This window comes from Poromitra crassiceps (genome assembly GCF_964638095.1).
Source record: "Poromitra crassiceps genome assembly, contig: HAP1_SCAFFOLD_347, whole genome shotgun sequence".
Classification (NCBI taxonomy): Eukaryota; Metazoa; Chordata; class Actinopteri; order Beryciformes; family Melamphaidae; genus Poromitra; species Poromitra crassiceps.
The window spans coordinates 180514-199072 of record NW_028152057.1 but is presented as its reverse complement, the minus strand read 5'-3'; the positions used below and the strand labels follow the sequence as shown (position 1 = coordinate 199072).

At 43.5% G+C, this 18559-nt stretch overlaps 1 protein-coding gene across 1 annotated transcript in view; it reads left to right on the top strand.

The window, feature by feature from the left end:
* The first annotated feature begins 8797 nt into the window (after positions 1 to 8797).
* LOC310771086 (integrator complex subunit 3) overlaps positions 8798 to 18559 on the top strand; it is an 80074-nt gene continuing 70312 nt past the window's right edge. The window contains exon 1 of the mRNA XM_083663759.1: positions 8798 to 9083. Within this exon, the coding sequence (XP_083519885.1) occupies positions 9000 to 9083 (84 nt within the window). The 5' untranslated portion in view covers positions 8798 to 8999. The remainder of the gene's footprint in view (positions 9084 to 18559) is intronic.

Below are 18559 nucleotides of genomic sequence, written 5' to 3'. Positions count from 1 at the left end.
CATCATCGGTGTTATGTCTGACATCGCCGATGACCTCACAGGTGAACTCTATGCTATGACATCATCGGTGGCCCCGTAAAGTCCCGTCCGCCATCACAGTCAGCCTAGATCGCCTGACGTTGCCAATGACCTCACAGGTGAACTCTGACGTCATCATTGATGATGTCATCATCATTACGTCGTTGGCGCGCCGGCTCGTGGGCATCGACTGCCCCAAGAACAGGCCTGACGGTGGGCCATTATGGACCCTTTTCTACAGCCGCTCCCAGATTCCTGTGGGGAATCTGTATTCTTCCAGAAATGGCCGGAATGGCCCTCCAGTCCCACCTGGTATAGGCAGGGCTTGGTTGATTATTCTGGCAGTGAGGGGGGTTGTGGTCCGCTTGGCCACCGGCCGGGTGTAGGTACGGGTCTACACGCTGTTGTCCAGTCCCGTACATCACAGGAGCCAAGATTTGGTGACTGTCCTCGTTGGCCAGGATGTGTGTGGGAGCTGGGGGTCTACCCAGCAACTGCTGTAGTGAGCTGTAGTGGCCTCTGGGGGCTTGAGTTTCCAGTTGAGGAAACTCAGCGGCGTGAGGTCAGCGCGGGAGCCGCTCAGGAGCCGGGGGTCTACCCAGCTACTGCGGTAGTGAGGAGCCTCTGGTTCTGGTGGCTTGAGTTTCCAGTTGAGGAACCTCAGCGGCGTAGGGTCGGTGAGGAAGCAGTTTGTCTGCCCTCGTTGGAGGGAGGCCTCTGCCCCTAGTGCCTCGTTGGCCGCCCCGTGGAGCACCGGTGTGGGATAGGTCTGCTCTGGGCGAATTGCCGGCGAGACGATGAGGGAGACGGCCGCCCCGTGAAGCATCTGGGGCTCCTGCCTCGCCGTCCTCAAAGGCATGTCCACTTGCTCCACTTGCTCTGACTTCTTGGCCTCCCTAGAGGGCCTGGCTGGAGTTGTCTCCATGAGCCCGGGCAGGGCCAGGAGGTGAATTCTGGGAATAGGTAGTTGAGATGGCTGGTCCTGCCCTCTGGGGGGGTCCCAGCGGTCGTGCCCGCCTATCTTGTGGGAATGATTGATGACGGCTGGCTGACTGTGGCCCAGGCTGTTGGTCTCAGCGTTCGCCATGCCTCCCTGAGTCTGGTGTATCCCGGTGGCAGGCTTGGCCGCCCCGTTGCACTCTATTGCATGCTCAGGGTCGGCGACCTCTGTCCTAGGTGGGAGTGTTGGTGGCATTGGCACTGGAACAGTGGATTCTGTAGTTTGGGTCGTTGGCTCTGGAGCCGCCGTGCTGACCTGACCCTGGTCTTGGGAGGTGCGGGGCACGGGTGAAATGTTCAGCCGGGGTGTGGCCACCGGTGAAGTGGGTGGCGCCCTCCGGGGCTCCTGCTCAGCTTGGCTCAGGGTTATCTGCTCTCTAGCTTGGAGGGCCTCGGCCTGGAACCTAGCATAGCCCTGCGCCATTACGGCTTCCATCCTTAGGATCTCTTAATGAGATGTTGCTTGCTGTGCCTTCCTCCTAGCGCTAGCGTGGCCAAGGGCCGGTAGGGCTCTGGCCTTGATCCATAGGAGCTCCATAAGGTTCTCTGCAGCTTCATCTGCCTTAAACTCAGCCCTTATCTGGTCTAAATCTGCCTCAATTTGTGCTACCTGAGCACGGAGTCGGTTTACCTGGTGGCTGCGGATGAGCTCCTGCCCCGATCGGATCGTCTGGTGGGAGTGTAGGGGGTCAGGCCCCTGAGTACTACTCCTGCTGTATCCAGATTAGATTTGGTGGGGAAAGGATTGCTCCTCTGGTCGGCGAGGTGCCGTGACCAGAGCGAGCTCACCTGACTCCTGTTCCATCTCTGAGCGTCGCAAGTCCTCTGATCCGGCTCGAAGGACCAATTTGTGGCGAAGCTTGTGGGCTTGCTGGGGGCGAAGCTTTTGGGCTCACGGGCCGTGATCGGTCAGAATCACAGAGACGTCGGTCCTCGGACGCGGTTGAAGAAATATCACTCGTGACCTGGCTGGTTGTAAGGCAGTCGGTCACCAGGGTCCAGGGTCAGCCAGGGTTCAGCTCGGGTTCGGATCTGGTCGTGGTTGGGGTAGACATCATGAGGTAGAGTAGAGAGGTAAGAATACCGGAAGTATATGGAATACCGGAAGTAAGGATACCAGAAGTATAGCGTCACAGAACACTTTGTTTATATCCCCGCGTTTGTGATGTCACAACGTCCAGGGAGCTATGACATCATCGGTGTTATGTCTGACATCGCCGATGACCTCACAGGTGAACTCTATGCTATGACATCATCGGTGGCCCCGTAAAGTCCCGTCCGCCATCACAGTCAGCCTAGATCGCCTGACGTCGCCGATGACCTCACAGGTGAACTCTGACGTCATCATTGATGACGTCATCATCATTACGTCGTTGGCGCGCCGGCTCCTGGGCATTGACTGCCCCAAGAACAGGCCTGACGGTGGGCCATTATGGACCCTTTTCTACACTAGCTATACAGTAACCTCTTTCCCCGCAATTGCACCATGCAACAATAGCTTAACCCGAGTGGACAATTCTGATATAGGCTATTGAAATAGGCTAGAATTTAAATCCTATTGAAGAAACAAATATTTTTAAATGTGTATTTATAGCCTATATGAACGAAATGACTCATTACAGTAAGCGCACGCTTTGGGACATGGGGATATTCACTTTGGTGTGTTTCAAATAGATCGTTCCATCAGCACCAATTTTCGTTTGTTTCTAATTCTTTATCTGAATCCAAACTGGTTCATCCTCCAATTCTCTCCCTCTCTCTCCCCCTCTCTCTCTCTCTCTCTCTCCCCCTCTCTCTCTCTCTCTCTCTCTCTCCCCCTCTCTCTCTCTCTCTCTCTCTCTCTCTCTCTCTCTCTCTCTCTCTCTCTCTCCTTGCCCACGGCACTCAGCAAGAAAGAAGCTGCTGTCACAGACGTGACTGTGGCTTTTAAGGGGAGTGGACTGGACATGATCTCACACTTGTGAAAACTGTTTTGGGCATAAACACGCCTATATGGAGGTTTGCACCGAGATGACGCAAAGCTCCGCGGGCCGACATGCCCACAATAGGGCTTTGCTATTCCAGCGCAAAACGGCAGCTGACGCAAAATTACCGCCTTTGTGACCATAGAGCCCATAAAGTGTGATTTTATTGGAAAGGTTTTGCGTGGAATTATGCCATGCTGGAATTTCAAGTTGATAATACAAACACACACGCGCACGCACGTGCGCACAAGCACACTGCAGCACACACACACACACACACACACACACACACACACGCACACGCACACGCACACGCACACACACTGCTTATTTGGCCAAAAGGATGTCAGTGTGAGATTTATTTTTCCAGTTATGTAAATATTTTGTTTTTTATGCAGTGTGGTAAAATCTACAGCTCTTGTTGAATTGTATTCTTCTCCCATGCAAAAACAAATTAATTTATATTAATTTATACTTTTGCTGAATTACAGTAAAATGATTTACTGTAAACATTTTGACGTGCCTTAATTTAAAGTAGGATGTGATGTGGGAGTGTTTTCTCTTTAGATACTGTACTGTACATACTGAATAGAAATGCTTAATAACTTGTGTTCTGATTTATTTTACTGTAGGCTAAATTAATTTAGGGATGTGGTATTCTGGCTCTTTGCTGAGTTTCTGAACATGTAGAGGATGATTCAGGACGCTCACAACATGTTCTGAGTTGGATTACTGATATTAATCTCCAATTAAATTGCACTGCTGATGCATTCCTTTTGTACGGCTGTTTGGCTTTTCAATAAAGTCCCAATAGACCAAAAGTCTGGTTTGTTTCTTTCTTTTTTTGTGTATCCCAAGTATCCTTTTCCTTATATATGTGTGGCTATAATGTGAATGTTGCAGCAGGAGAACCCACTGTTGCTTCTGAGACTTACATGTCATGAATGTGCTTCTGACATGTCGGTGTTTGACTGTAAAGACTGAATGACAACAAAGGGTAAACTGTCAAACACAATTGATTCATTGTTTAACTTAAAATTCTGTTAGTTCTACACCTTGAATGACAGCAGATTGAGATGATCATAGACCGGCCCAGTTACTCACTGAGGGGGAAATCTTCAGGTTACAACCACAAACTAAATCAAATACACACCATTTATATATTTACCTGTTTAACAGATTAACTGTCCACCTCATATGCTAATATCACTGGTTATTTACTGTAAGCTGCAGCCTTTTCATTTAAATGTGTATTTTATCCATACATATTATGATGCGTCTTGTTGTAATCACATTTTAGTCAGGAAAATACAGTGTTGAATTTGCACAATAGGCTATCACAAGTTAGTCCAACAGTTCTGACCCAGGACCAATAACTAGCACATGAGATTTACAGACCTGACAGACTCGGCAGGTCTCAGATCAGCTTACATCAGATCAGGCCCAGGTCGGTCCTCTGGTTTTCCCCTGAGAAGAACCTGTCTCACTGAATCCTACCTGGCAACCGATGACATCACTATGTCAGATGTTGTGCTAGTGTTTATTGTTTAAGATGATGCCTCTCAGGTAATTTTTCAAATTCCCTCACTCCACCAGGTCCTTTATGATGACTAGATTTGTATTTAACAACTATGTATAATGTGGTGTAAGTTAAATATTATTATATTATTACAATCTACATTTCTCACTATGTGCCCCTACTTTAAAATCCTCGTGGTTGTAGTACCCCCCCCCCCCCCCCACAGACACACATATCAGTCTTTAGACAGATTTTGGGGATTTTGAGACAACTGTCCTCTATTTGAAAGAACAACTGAATAGAAAACTCAACTGTTTATTGTAGTTCTGTCTACTTTTAATTGAGGCAATTAAGCAACTTCCAAAGCCCCCCCCCCCTTCCAAAGAAAGTGCTACACCATTTGTTTTACTCCATTGTAATAACATGTTTATTAACTGATGGAAAGTGTTGGAAATACATGATAACACTGTGTTATTACTGTGTTAATACAGCTAGCTGCATGCTGCTCAAAGATCTCACCATGTTATCATATTCAGTGCTGACAAAGTGTTATTGTGATCCTGTCATTCATTCAGAGGTTATAAGGCCTAAATGTAAAGTGTGACACAAAATAGAGCCAGACTAGACAGACCTATGAGGGTGAAGCTGACTGACTTGTTTCTCTGGGGAAAACCTGTGGTGCCGAGTTCTGCCTGGAAACAGATGACATCACAGCTGTTGTTGCCTTTACAGTTCATTTCATATCCTGTTTTGTGTTGTATTGTATTATTCATAATTTCTTCACTGCCACAGATTTCTTGAAAACTATAGTACTATTAGTAGTAATAACTATAGTACTATAGTAGTAATTTATATATATATATATATTTTATATATGTTTATAGTAATTTATATACAGTAAGAGAAAGATGGAGAGAGGGAGAGAAGAAGAAAACAAGAGAAACAGGGAGAGCATGAGAAAAATAAACTGATAGAGGATAAGAACATTTATGGAGATAGAGAGAAATGTATGTGATTTAAAACCCACCTAGTGGAGGTTAAAAGTCGACACACCCTTTCAACGTCTCTCGGTTTAAGCGGCTTGAGGCCTTATTTCACATTAACATTTTGGAGAGAATAAACAGCAAAATAAAGATCAGTTCTTCTCTTTTTTGATGATGTTTCTTCCTATAATAAGAGTGTGAAGTGTCTGTGTGTGTGTGTGTGTGTGTGTGTGTGTGTGTGTGTGTGTGTGTGTGTGTGTGTGTGTGTGTGTGTGTGTGTGTGTGTGTGTGTCAAAAATCCCATAGACAGAAACAGTGAAGAACCAGGAAGTCCGGGACTTCTGCATTCCCACCACAAAAATACGTCATCCCTGGGGCTCTCTATCAAATAACTTTTATGGAAAGAACTGACAGCTCCATATTGCCCCATTGCAACATCAGCGCCCAGCAGCCTCCGCCATTTTTTATTTTTGGAAGCGTGACAGCGCCAAAAGAACCTCGCACAGGCTCGCAGTGGTCAGCTGCGGTAGCGCGGGCCCCTATAATCAGCCTCTCTAAACAGTAATTCAACGGGAGAACACTCTAAATTTCGTGGATTCACATCTTTTCTGGGCGTACTGTAAATCTTGATTGAAGTGGTGTAGTGCAGGGATGTAAAACAACAACCATATTGTGGAAACTAAGCAAAATTTTTCTTTTTTTTCTTTTAGTTTTTTCAAGATAAATAGTAAATGCAAAGGACCCGAGGTTAAAACCACGGCAACGCACTTCTGACGGAGTGGACGACAGCCGCATTAGCTATTTATCTTGAAAAAACTAAACAAAGAAAACGAAAAATTTTGCTTAGTTTCCACAATATGGTTGTTGTTTTACATCCCTGCACTACACCACTTCAATCAAGATTTGCAGTACGCCCAGAAAAGATGTGAATCCACGAAATTTAGAGTGTTCTCCAGTTGAGTTACTGTTTAGAGAGGCTGATTATAGGGGCCCGCGCTACCGCAGCTGACCACTGCGAGGCGCATTCTGTTTCCAAAAATGGCCGGAGTGTCCTCTCTTTCCTTCCATGCTCTTTGTCTCTATAGCTTCACTTTTACTTATCTTCTTCTTCTCTCCTTTTACAACATGTCATGCAGTACTACACCATTAAACAGTGCCCTCTAGCGAGATGGAGTGATAGAACACACTACTGAAGACACAACAGAGAATGATTGGGAAACTCACTTCCGGGCCAAGAGACGTCACCTTTATTTTTATTTTATTTTATACAGGGGGAGTCTCACTGAGAGCAATGCTCTCTTTTTCAGGAGTGCCCTGTTCACATTCACACATGCACATTCACACCTGGAAGCTGCCCAGTACAACCACAGTCTGATCTTCTGGCCACTGAGCAGCTCCACTGGAGCAGTTGGGGTTAAGGGCCTTGCTCAAGGGCACCTCAGTGGTGGTAATGAGAGAGGGGCAAGCGCTGCCTTTTCACTTTCCCCCACAGTTTGCGTGCTCACAACACACAACTGTGTTCATCACACATAAAATCCATCTGAGTAATGTCTGGATATCATGTTTGAAAAGGGTGTCGTAGTTCAAAATGAAAGTTGAGTTCGAAAGTGGGCGTGATCCGAGCAATGGGGCCGCCCCTCCCCATGCCCCCCCCCCGCGATTTTGCAAATGTATGGCATCAAAACCATGCATGATGCAGTCACGAAACTTTACAGATGTGTAGTTTACATACAAATGAAGGTGTGTGATCCGAAAATGTGTGTGATCCGAACAAGCCCCCCCCCCCCCCCCCCCCCCTTTACGCACCTGACCTGGTTCACATCCATTTTAAGTCGTGGGCGTCATGGCTGCTGTGATCCCATCGCAAGAAGGTCTGACTCTAGTTTTAATTGATTCAGATATTAATGTTAGGCTTCTATTTGGACGGTAGAACTGAGACTAAAGTGAGGAGTGTTGGATGTGACAAGCACAGACCTTATCTTGAAGAAAATGTGTAATATCTGGAGTATAAAAATATATCAAAAATGCTCCCTAAACACGTTAGCAAAAATAAAATAAGACATAAAAAGGTGTTGGTCCATATGCCACCAGGGCCGTAGCCAGGGTTCCGAAATAGGGGAGGTCCAGCAAGGGGAGGCGCCGATTTTTTTTAAAGTTTTTTTCCCCCCCTTTTTAAGCCATATTTAGAGTAATATATCATTTTAAATCAACATTAGGATTATACTGTTGTGATGTCATTATTCAGTATATTCTCTTTCATGTCACCACCTGCTCAGCTCTCCTGTCAACATAATTGTAACTAACAAACACAAACTGTTTTAGCCAAATTCATATCAAAATGACACCTACAAACACAGGTACACAACCCAAGCCAACAGAACAGTCTGCAGTCTGATCTTAAACTTAATAGCTTAGTAACCTTAAATGGTTTTAAGGCTATGGTAAAATCTCTTGAGAACAGGCTGTCTGTATGCAAATGTTTTATTTGATCATTTTAATGTTTTTCAATTGTATGTGTTTATGTGTTTGTTTGTTGTAACTTTGTGTTGCTGCTGTTTCTTGGCCAGGTCTCTCTTGTAAAAGAGATCTTTGATCCCAATGGGACAAACCTGGTTAAATAAAGGATAAAAAAAAAAAAAAAAAAAAAAAAAAAATCTCTGAAATATTAAAAAAATCTCTGAAATATTAGGGGAGGTCCGGACCTCCCCCTTCTCATAGCTAGCTACGGCCCTGTATGCCACCACAGAGAGGTCAAAGGGGTCAATGTATCATAATAATGCTCATTATGATGATCAACCCGCACCTGGAACAAATAGCCTATAACTCTAAGCTGAAGTCAAAAGTTTTATTTATGAATATGAAAAAAAGGAAACAGGCCAGCTCTCTAAATGTCGTTTGAGTTGTTATTGTGCATCAGGGACAGACCACAATGTACTTTGCTCTTATGGATTGAGTGTGCTCCTCGGATGTGGTGAGTGGACTATTATTTATCAATATGAACCATAGACTGTATGAACTTATATTTATGGTATGCAATGCATGAACAGTGGAGTTTGGAAAGATGTTTGTCCACCATGCACGCTCTCCTCCTCAGAGCAACAAGACTGGGGATTGGTCAAGTCTTGCTCCAGATTTTCTCTCCTGTCATTGGTCCACACGCACATCACTCAAACGTTTGAGTAAATTGATTTGTCAGAAGTCCCGCCAGGGGACCTCTGACCAATCAGTTTACTCAAACGTGAACATGTGACTTCGAGGTTGCTACTGCTCTCGCGAGATCTGGTAGCAAGCCGTCAGTGGTGGTGGTCAAAGAGCGGACTGAGAGAGAGGCTGTAGTAAATAGTGTAAAAACACACAGAGACACGCCGAACCAAACACTGTGAAACCCGGACACACAGAGTGTGTCTCCACACGGAGGGACAGGAGCCATTCCCCCTCCCCGGCCTGAACCCCACACAGCCCGGCCTCTGAGCTCCACACAGCCCAGCCTCTCTGAGCTCCACGGGGCCCGGCGACATGGAGCCTACCCCGGCCAAGGCTCGGCCTGTGGGCCGGCTGCTAGTGTCCACCCAGCTGGACGCTAAGGACGAGCTGGAGGAGGTAAGCTAAGCTAACGTTAGCCGGGCTAGCTGCACCAACAACATGAGCTAACTATAGCCGAGCTAGCGGTAGCAGCTCACGCGCCCCGGCTGACTGAGCAGCAGTGTTCTAATCAAAACAAGAACCACAAAGACACACGGAGCCATGTCTGTGAACCTGCGTGCTATCCTAGTTAGCAGGTGGCAGCATTAGCTTAGCCCGCCTGCATTGATGTTATGTGACGCTCCTGTCGGCTGCAGCAGGGCTGATAGTTCAGAGCTAGTCAGTAGTCACTAGTTAGCCTAGCATGCTAATCATACGTAAACAGAATGGATGAGATACAAAGTGGTGCGCATGCGCGGTGCTTGTCGTCGCATGTCAAAAAGAACACGAGATGATGTTGACACTGTCCTCCAACTTCTGCCTGTTGTTGTTTGCCTGTGTTGCTGTCCATGACACTGTGTGTGTGTGTGTGTGTGTGTGTGTGTGTGTGTGTGTGTGTGTTTGTGTTGCTGTCCATGACACTGTGTGTGTGTGTGTGTGTGTGTGTTGCTGTCCATGACTGTGTGTGTGTGAGTGTGAGTGAAGTGCATGCCATGCTGCATGTGTGTCATACAGTGTGTGTGTTTGGTTAGTCAGCTCAATGTCAGGATGTAATGTGTCAGTAGCTGGGTTTACATCCAAATGTTTTGCACATTTTAACCGAATTTTCAGAAAAAGAAAATGCAAAATAATGCACGTTTCCACCCACCCCCATTATGCGAATGATAGAGCTGTCAAAGTCAATCACCTGGTGTTTGAGGCTGTCTGCCTCTGCTGATCTGCTGCTAGACCCGATACATGCATCGTCTTGCAGGCAGGCAGCGACCAAGCTCTATTAAACACATCTACGTTATTCATTTAAAGTTTCTTGATGATCTACAAAGGTACATAGACCATAAGATGCCATTTGTGGATAACAAGGTGCCACTCTTCAACTCAGCAAGCATAACGTTATAATCCACAGAGCAATTCTACAAGTGAGTCACATTAACATTAATCCCAGTCTTCTTCTGTTTAAACACACCACGGCGGTGTCAAAATTGTACTGCTTATTTCCCATTATTTATCTTACAAGTGTAACCCTATTTAGTGTATCTATTTAGTGTAGCTATTTAGTGTATCTATTTAGTGTATCTATTTAGTGTATTAGTGTATCTATTTAGTGTATCTATTTAGTGTATCTATTTAGTGTATTAGTGTATCTATTTAGTGTATCTATTTAGTGTATCTATTTAGTGTATCTATTTAGTGTAGCTACATGACAACATGAAACTGCGGTTGTGGAACGCAGAGACAACAGAAGATTTAATTAATCTGTTTCCACTGCATTTATCAATCAATACATCCGACTTTTCCACCTCCCTCAAGCGTGAAAACTTTTTTGCGATATTTGGGTCATTTTTCTTTCGAATTTTGCAGCTTTTCCACTCAGGTTTTTTATGCACAAATTCAAAGTTTGCATAAAAACAGGTGGATGGAAACCCAACTAGTGTGTGTCTGTACCGGCTGGCTCAGACCAAAAGCGTCTCTGAAGCAGCGCTTCACGGAAGCGTCGAGCAGGAAGCTTGCCATTCACATCAGAAGCACTCTGTTTTGCTCCACGCCGGTGGCAACTTTCATTGACTTCATGCCTGGCTGCTTGCGTACTGCTCGCGTGAAAAATAGACCAGACGTCGCAACACACGTGCAGGGTCGCTTCGGCGAGGCAACGCGCTGCGGCCGGTGTGATCGGACGCCAAAATGAAACTGCATCCGCGCGGTGTTGCTTCAGCGTAGGTTGCTGTAATGCAGCAGTTTGTCTGTTGTCCTCTAGTGGTTGCAGGATTTGTGTGTGTGTGTTTAAACCATCATGAGTCTGAGCAACAGCTATAATCCATTGCACGTTGCATATTTCAATCAATTTGATCTTGTGCCTATAAAAACCTGTACATTGCTCACCATGACCATATTGTTGACATCGTGTCTGATAAGGGATGGGGTACCGAAGACCGGTTCTAAATTGGTACCGGTTCCTGATAGGTTAGTACCGGAGTATCAATAACAGGGCTCGACGCTTACCAGTTTCCCAACGAGCACATGTGCTCCTAAGTTGAAAAAGTTAGCAGCACATGCCACATAAACAATTTTAGGGGCGCAATTAAAATTCAATGCAGAACTATATAGAATACGATTCTGTTAATCTCTGACATGTTACAATTAAGTTTTCAATTTACAATTCAAAATATTCTCATGATGGGACATGCAATTCCTACCAGAATGGCTCAATGCTCAATACTATTGTTGTCATGTAATTCTAATAATAACCCTTTATTTAGTCATCTGTTTGCCTAACAATATGTCCATACTATCCACTTATGGCTTTTTATTGTAAGAGCAGCAAGCTGTATGGGTCACATTAAAACAACCCAAACAAACAGGAGAGCAAAAATAAACATGAGAAAACTAACCAGCCACTTAATTTATAAGAAAGGTCGAAATGTAAAGTCGTCATTAAGTCCCTTAGGTTGCATACTATTCAGTTGGTAAATCTCTTGCTCTTGATGCCGGATCTGTACTGTTGTCTGACCCAAGTGCCTCTGAACTCCAGAAGAAATGTGATATTTTCATAGAATATAGTCTGAGAATGCACCACTGTTATTGAAATGTATTCCTGTGCTCTCTGTCTGTGCTCCGTGTCCTAATTGATTGTAAGGAAGTACCTCCCCCTACACAGGTGGGATGATTGTTTCTGTTTTTACCTGCATTTTAAAAAAGAGGCTAAGGGCCTGTGTCCACCTAGCGTCTTTTCATCAGCTCCGGCGTCTATTTTCAATTGTTTCCAATGGGGGGAGAGCGTATGCGAGCGCACACGGACGTCTAGAGAAAGTGCGCTGCGTCCAGCGTCTATTTTCAGAGCGCTCTGGTGTTTTTGTGCGCCCGACTCCCAGCGCTCCCAGCGCTTCCAGCTGAAATTATTTTAACTTTTCAGAAAGACGCTGGTGTTGGGTGTAGTGCTGCACGATTAATCGAATCGCAATCGCAATCGCGATGTCAGCACGTGCGATTACATAACCGCAAAAGTGTGCGATTATTTTATTCTTTTCACATCTTTTTGAGTGTGTGTGTGTGTGTGAGAGCCTCCTCTAAACTAACGTTACACGCGACGCAGCAAACGTTTCTCTGCCATCACACTGGGCATCAATACTAGCGGGAGACTTCTCCCATGCACTCCCGCAAATAAGTAATGTTATGTGAAGCAAGGTTACATATTATCTACCGAGAGGGCGAGAGCGAACATCCATGATCGCTAACAGCAAGCTATGCTAATAACTAGCTAGCCGTTCGTTCAGAAACGCATGTAAACAGCCTTGTGATCAGTGAGAACGTCAGTAAAATAAGGAGAGAGCTGCAGGTGCTTATGCAGAACTAGTGCGCGATTAAGTACACAGTGGGGATGACCCGCTGTGATGAAGAATATAACGAGATTAACAAGGTTGATAGCAAAACACTGTCGCAGCTGCCAGCACTGGCAGCATCACCTCCAGGCTAGCTAACTAGCCTGTCACATGACGCCTTCATGGTCCCTCGTTAAAAGTCTGCAGATGCACGTTCTCACCTCTCTCTCTCAAGAAGCGTCACGTGAGTGTGGCGTTTAAGGCCATCTGTCGCTACAAAATAAATAAACGGGGTGTATCATTCATTAGTATTGCTGGACAGACATGTAACTAACTTTGCAACTTTGCTGAGCCATCTTCTATGTGCTGTAACACAGTGCAGTTTCTATTTGACTGGTGTTTCTTTTTTACATGTTTGGGACAGGCAAATGTCTCAAAATGTTTTATTTTTTTGTAAAGATAATTTAATTTCAAATTGTTTTATTTTTTTAGTTTTAATATATTTTAAATTGTAACATATTTCATGTATTTTAGTCTGTGATATGTGAAACCGTGGTATTTTTGTCCAAGGTTATCATACCGTCAAAAACTCATGCCCGCACATCCCTAGATACCTCTTGTTTATTATATCGCAATCACAATCGCAATCGCAATATTGTCCACCCTAATCGCTAATCGCACCTTTTCCCCAAATCGTGCAGTACTAGTTGGGTGCTCCTTTTCTGGCAACTAATCATATGAAAAAACTATCGCAACAGAGACAGAAAGGCTCAATTGTGGGAGCAGATTGGCTAGACACTTAATATTTCTGGTGAGTGTTGAGCTAAATCACTGTATGTGTGTTGTTTGCTAATGTTAGCTGTCAGCTATCAAGCTACTACCGCACTGAGCTAACGTTAGTTTCAGACTGCTTCCTTGTTATATTGTGCGCCGAGATCAGCGTTCCCCAGCGCACTCCCAGCGTTTAACGGTCGGAAAAAGACGCTAGGTGGACACAGGCCCTAATCCTACCACTCTGTATGATGCTCTGATGAAGGCACATATGCCGAAACGCGTTAGCCCTCAATAAAATAAGAAAATGGAAATCTGAAGTCTTGCATCTCAATTTTTGGAGTGCTGCTACCTTCACTCTTGTAGTGATTTTTATGCCTCCGCCGGCGATAGCCAGGCCGGAGGCATTATGGATCCGGGTTGTCCGTCCGTACGTACGTACGTACGTCCTTCCGTCCGTCCGTACGATATTTGTTAACGCGATATCTGAGGAACGACGGAATTTCATCAAATTTGCCTCAAACATCGACTTAGACTCAAGGATGATCTGATTAGATTTTGGTGGTCAAAGGTCAAAGGTCAAGGTCACTGTGACCTCTCGAACACCATTTTCAAGCTTGTTAACGCGATATCTCAGGAATGCCTTGACGGAATTTCATCAAATTTGCCTCAAACATCGACTTGGACAAGGTCACTGTGACCTCACGAATGCCATTCCCAAGTTCGTTAAAGCGATATCTCAAGAACGGCTTGATGGAATTTCTGACAATTTGGCTCAAACGTCGACTTGGGCGCAAAGATGAATGGATTACATTTTGGTGATCAAACGTCAAGGTCACTGTGACCTCACGAACGCCATTCCCAAGTTGGTTAACGCAATATCTCAAGAACGGCTTGATATAATTTCTTCTGATTTGGCTCAAACATCCACTTGGACGCAGGGATGAACTGATTCCATTTTGGTTATCAAAGGTCAAGGTCACTGTGACCTCTCGAATGCCATTTTCAAGCTTGTTAACGCGATATCTCAGGAATGTCTTGATGGAATTTCTTCGAATTTGCCTCAAGCGTCCACTTGGACTCAAGGATGAACTGATTACATTTTGGTGTCAAAGTTCAAGGTCACTGTGACCTCACACACCCAATTTCCAAGCTCTGTAACGCAACATCACAGGAGCGCCTTGACGGAATTTCTTCCAATTTGCCTCAAATGGCGATTTGGACTCAAGAATGAACTAATGGCGGAGGCATAAGTCCGCCTTGCGGTCGTTCTAGTTTTTATACTAATTCCAGCAGCTGAGCACCCAGAGCCAAGGAGGCAATTTGAGGAAGCGCACCTGCTCTACATCTCAACATAGATACATAGAGTGTTTGCATGCTTGTGAACATTATTTCTTAGCACATGAATTATTGGAAACTCAGGGTAAATGAACGACATGAAAATATTTATAAAACAAATTGTATTTAAAATTTCCATGACTTTTCCAGGTTTCTTATGAGCATACATACCCTGAAATTTGTTTGGTTGTACTTGTACTGTTCAGTAATTAGCAAAATAGTCTTAAAACCAATTTGAAAAAGAATCATGATAAGATCGTGGATCGTGATCCTGCCTGAAAAAATCGTGATATGATATTTTTGCCATATCGCCCACCCCTAATATATATACAATATGTATATATACAAAGACTGTTGAAACCGTGTAATGTTATTCAGGTTGCTGCTATACTGCACTACAAAGGAGAAAGGCAGTAACTCCTCAGAGATCAGATCTGAGAAAAATGACTTTAAACTAAAGTGTTCTTGTCGTCCAGACAAAATAGTTGCAGGCAGATCATTGGATATGTGGCAATTCTTTGTGTTTTTAGTCCAAATATTTATCTATATAAAAATATTTAGCTAAATTTTGACCTTTGACCTTCATTTGGGAGTTACTGTATTCCTCCTTTGCATGCCTCACAAAAAAGTATGGGGTTATACCAAAGTGAAAGGCAGTAAGTCCAATTTTATCTTATCTTTTTAGTTTTAAAAAGCAGTATAATGACAAATATAACAAAATCCTTAGTCTGATGATGATATAAGTCTTATATCATCATCAGACTAAGGATTTTGTTATATTTGTCATTATACTGCTTATATTATAAGATGAAATTGCACCTTTTACTGTCATTCATTACATTAATATTATTATATAATAACATTTGTTATGTCTGTATCAGAGAGTTCCCCAAACTTCTGACCAGCCAGATATCTTACCAGAGCAGCCAGTAGTTGTGGCGGGACAATGCCCAAATATTGCTTTACTTAAATGAACATTTATTTAATTCTGTTGGCTGGAGGACAACACACAGCTTGACAGCGAGGACTCTGACATAGAGTGTGACTAACAGAGTTAAATAAATGTTCATTTAACACATTCACTGCCAGCCTTTTTTTTTTACTGTAGGTAGGTTCTGCCAGAGGTTTTTTTTGAGGATTCTGGCTCATTTTACAAGAGCCGAGGATTATTTTCTGCTTGGACTTTGTGAACACAAAGTTCACAAAAGTACTAATAGAATGTGTGCTTTCTCTGTCTAAAAGAGTAGTTTGTAGAGTTAGTAGTTATGTAGATATTAGCCGTTGAGTACAGCATGGTTTGTTTTGTGAAATTCAATCAAACAGGCAGAACAGTCACTTTAACCATTTATTTTTGGCATCAGTGAGAGATCAGACATCTAAACAATATAGTTCTGAACGCCCTCTCCTTCAAACTCCTCCCTCCGTGGGCGTGTCTGGTGGCTTTCAGCAGCGTTTGTCACAAGCGAGTTTTCTGCTGCTGCTGCTGCGAGTTTGAGCAGCCTCCCTCCCTGGCAGCGAGTGTGGACGGGGCTCACTCGTTTCTTGGGTTTGAGAGCTTTGATGAAGCTTTGTGCGATTCTAGGCTTTATGCTGCGTGTTTCAAAGTGTGTTTTCCACCCAGTCTATTTTTGGAACCCCCCACCGCCAGCTCCCAGCGCGATAATGCGCGAAAGCGAAAGTGTTTTCGCCAATCCATTTTACAGAGAGAATGGTTTCCTCACGCGTTCCCTTGCAGTTTTGGCTCCCTCTTTTTCTAGTTTGGAGAGCACTGTCGCCACTTAGTGGGTCGGTGGAATGGGTTGTACACTAGGGCTGTTGAAACGAATTTTGATATTCGAATATTATTCGAATTTAATAATTATGAACGAAATTCGATTATTATTATTTTTTTAAAACGATTTTTTTTTAATTTTTTTTTTTTTTAGAACACTAGAACAGTGACAAGTTCTGACAACATACTTGAAGAAAAGAGTGTTAACTGAAGTTGACTGTTGAAGCTGCTATACTGATGTAAACCTACCTGTAGCTCTTAAAATGTATGTTCATTCATTGTTAACTGAAGTTGACTGTTGAAGCTGCTATACTGAATGTAAACCTGTAGCTCTTAAGTGCAATACGTGACTGATTTTTTTTGTTCATGGCTCATTGTTGTTTTGGCAAAGTTTACTTATATGTTTATTGATAAGGAGCTCAAACAAAGGCTGTGTCTTTTTTTATTCTCAATTATTTTATTTTAGCATTTCAGACAGCACCAATACATCACTGATGAATATTAACTAAGCTCTGGTTATCTGACCTATTTTCTAATGCAATGAATGTATGTACATTGTACAAGGAACATGTTTTCTTAAATAAACATCACTATTTGTGATAAGCCTAATATTATTTTGAATATTCATCCACCATTCACTTTTCCATCTACATTTGGTAAAATGCTTAGAAAAAGTTTTACTTGGTCAAACCCAAAGATTCAGCTATATTTAGAATCAGAACATAACATAAGAGAAGACAACAATTCACTCAGACCAACAATTTTTTTTTTTTTTTTTTTTTAATTCAATTAAAAATTAATTAAAATATTCGAATATAATTCGAATATTAAAATGTATAAAGCACTGAAATTCGAATTTGATTATAGAGGGAGATTGACAGCCCTATTGTACACGTTCGGTGGCTCTAATATTTTTATAGGAGACGTGGGGGGCATTGATCCACGTCCTACCGTCAATTTTTTTTTTTTTTTTTAAGACGAGATATCTCGTCATTGGCAGTCAACGGTTGGATTCTGTAAGCCGAGATATCTCGTCATTGGCACTGAACGTGTTAAGTAAAGCAATTTTGTGTCTTATTTGTAAAATTAAATATCAACTGCAAATTAGTGAATAATGATATAGACATCAGCAGGTGGTGGTGATGTGGAGGTGAGCCAGAAAATATTAGTGTTTTACCTATATGGCTACATCTGGGCAAGAGCAGTGCCACTCACTCAGCAAATTGATGGTTAAGACTGAAAAACAGTCTAATCTTAATGTAAACGGTCCTCTAATCTGGTTTCAAGGGGCCAAAAACATCCACAAATTAGAATCAGTCTGCCCCTGAAGTGATCATCCAAATAGTAATGACCTACCAAGCCCCTATTGTTGTGTGGTTTTAAAACAGTTGCTCAGTGGTGGTTCAACCACCAGATGTCCCTAAAACAAAAGCCAACACATGGCTGGTGATCTTGCCAAAAAGTGAGCCATTGGCGATTTACGGTTCCACATGGTTCAACACAGTTTGCCGCAGCCTGCCAAATAGTGGTCACCTCACGTTATCGTATCGAGGTTAAATGCTGGAAGACGGTGCAGCTTTCCAAGTGTTGTTCACTCGTCAGCTATTCATTAAATTTAGCTTAGCAACATTTTGGAAGAGCTTGGTTGGTCATTTCGTATAATCCGACATTAGTCTAAATGAATCAACGTGACAGCATTATTAACAGTATAATCACTATCAAGATATTTCGTCTTAAAAGACTTAGAGCATGTTAATTAGTTACGTTAGCTTACCTCGCGGTTCATGTCATGTCATGTCATGGGCGAAATGAACGTGTCGCTCTTAACTCTGTCACCTGTGACACGCCCCCCCCACACAGCACTGTTTCTTGTGCGGCTGGGTGGATGGAAGCTCAGATCAGTATTATGTCCGAGGAGCAAACTTATTAGTCTGATCGACTTTATGGTGACAAGAAGCAGCACATTCACAGCTGCTTTACATTAGGACATAAAAGGGAGAGAAAAAAAGACGATACATGTCAACTCCTCAAAAATCAAATCAATAAATTCCTAGTCGGATCGAGAGAGGCGCCAGACGGTGAAATGTCCGACGACCGGCTCTTGTGGAACTCTCTGCTGTATGCCAGTATCTCCCAGAGGAGAGGAATGTCTGGTTAATGTCTGGTTAAACCAAACCGGACAGTGTTAACTGTTGTGACAG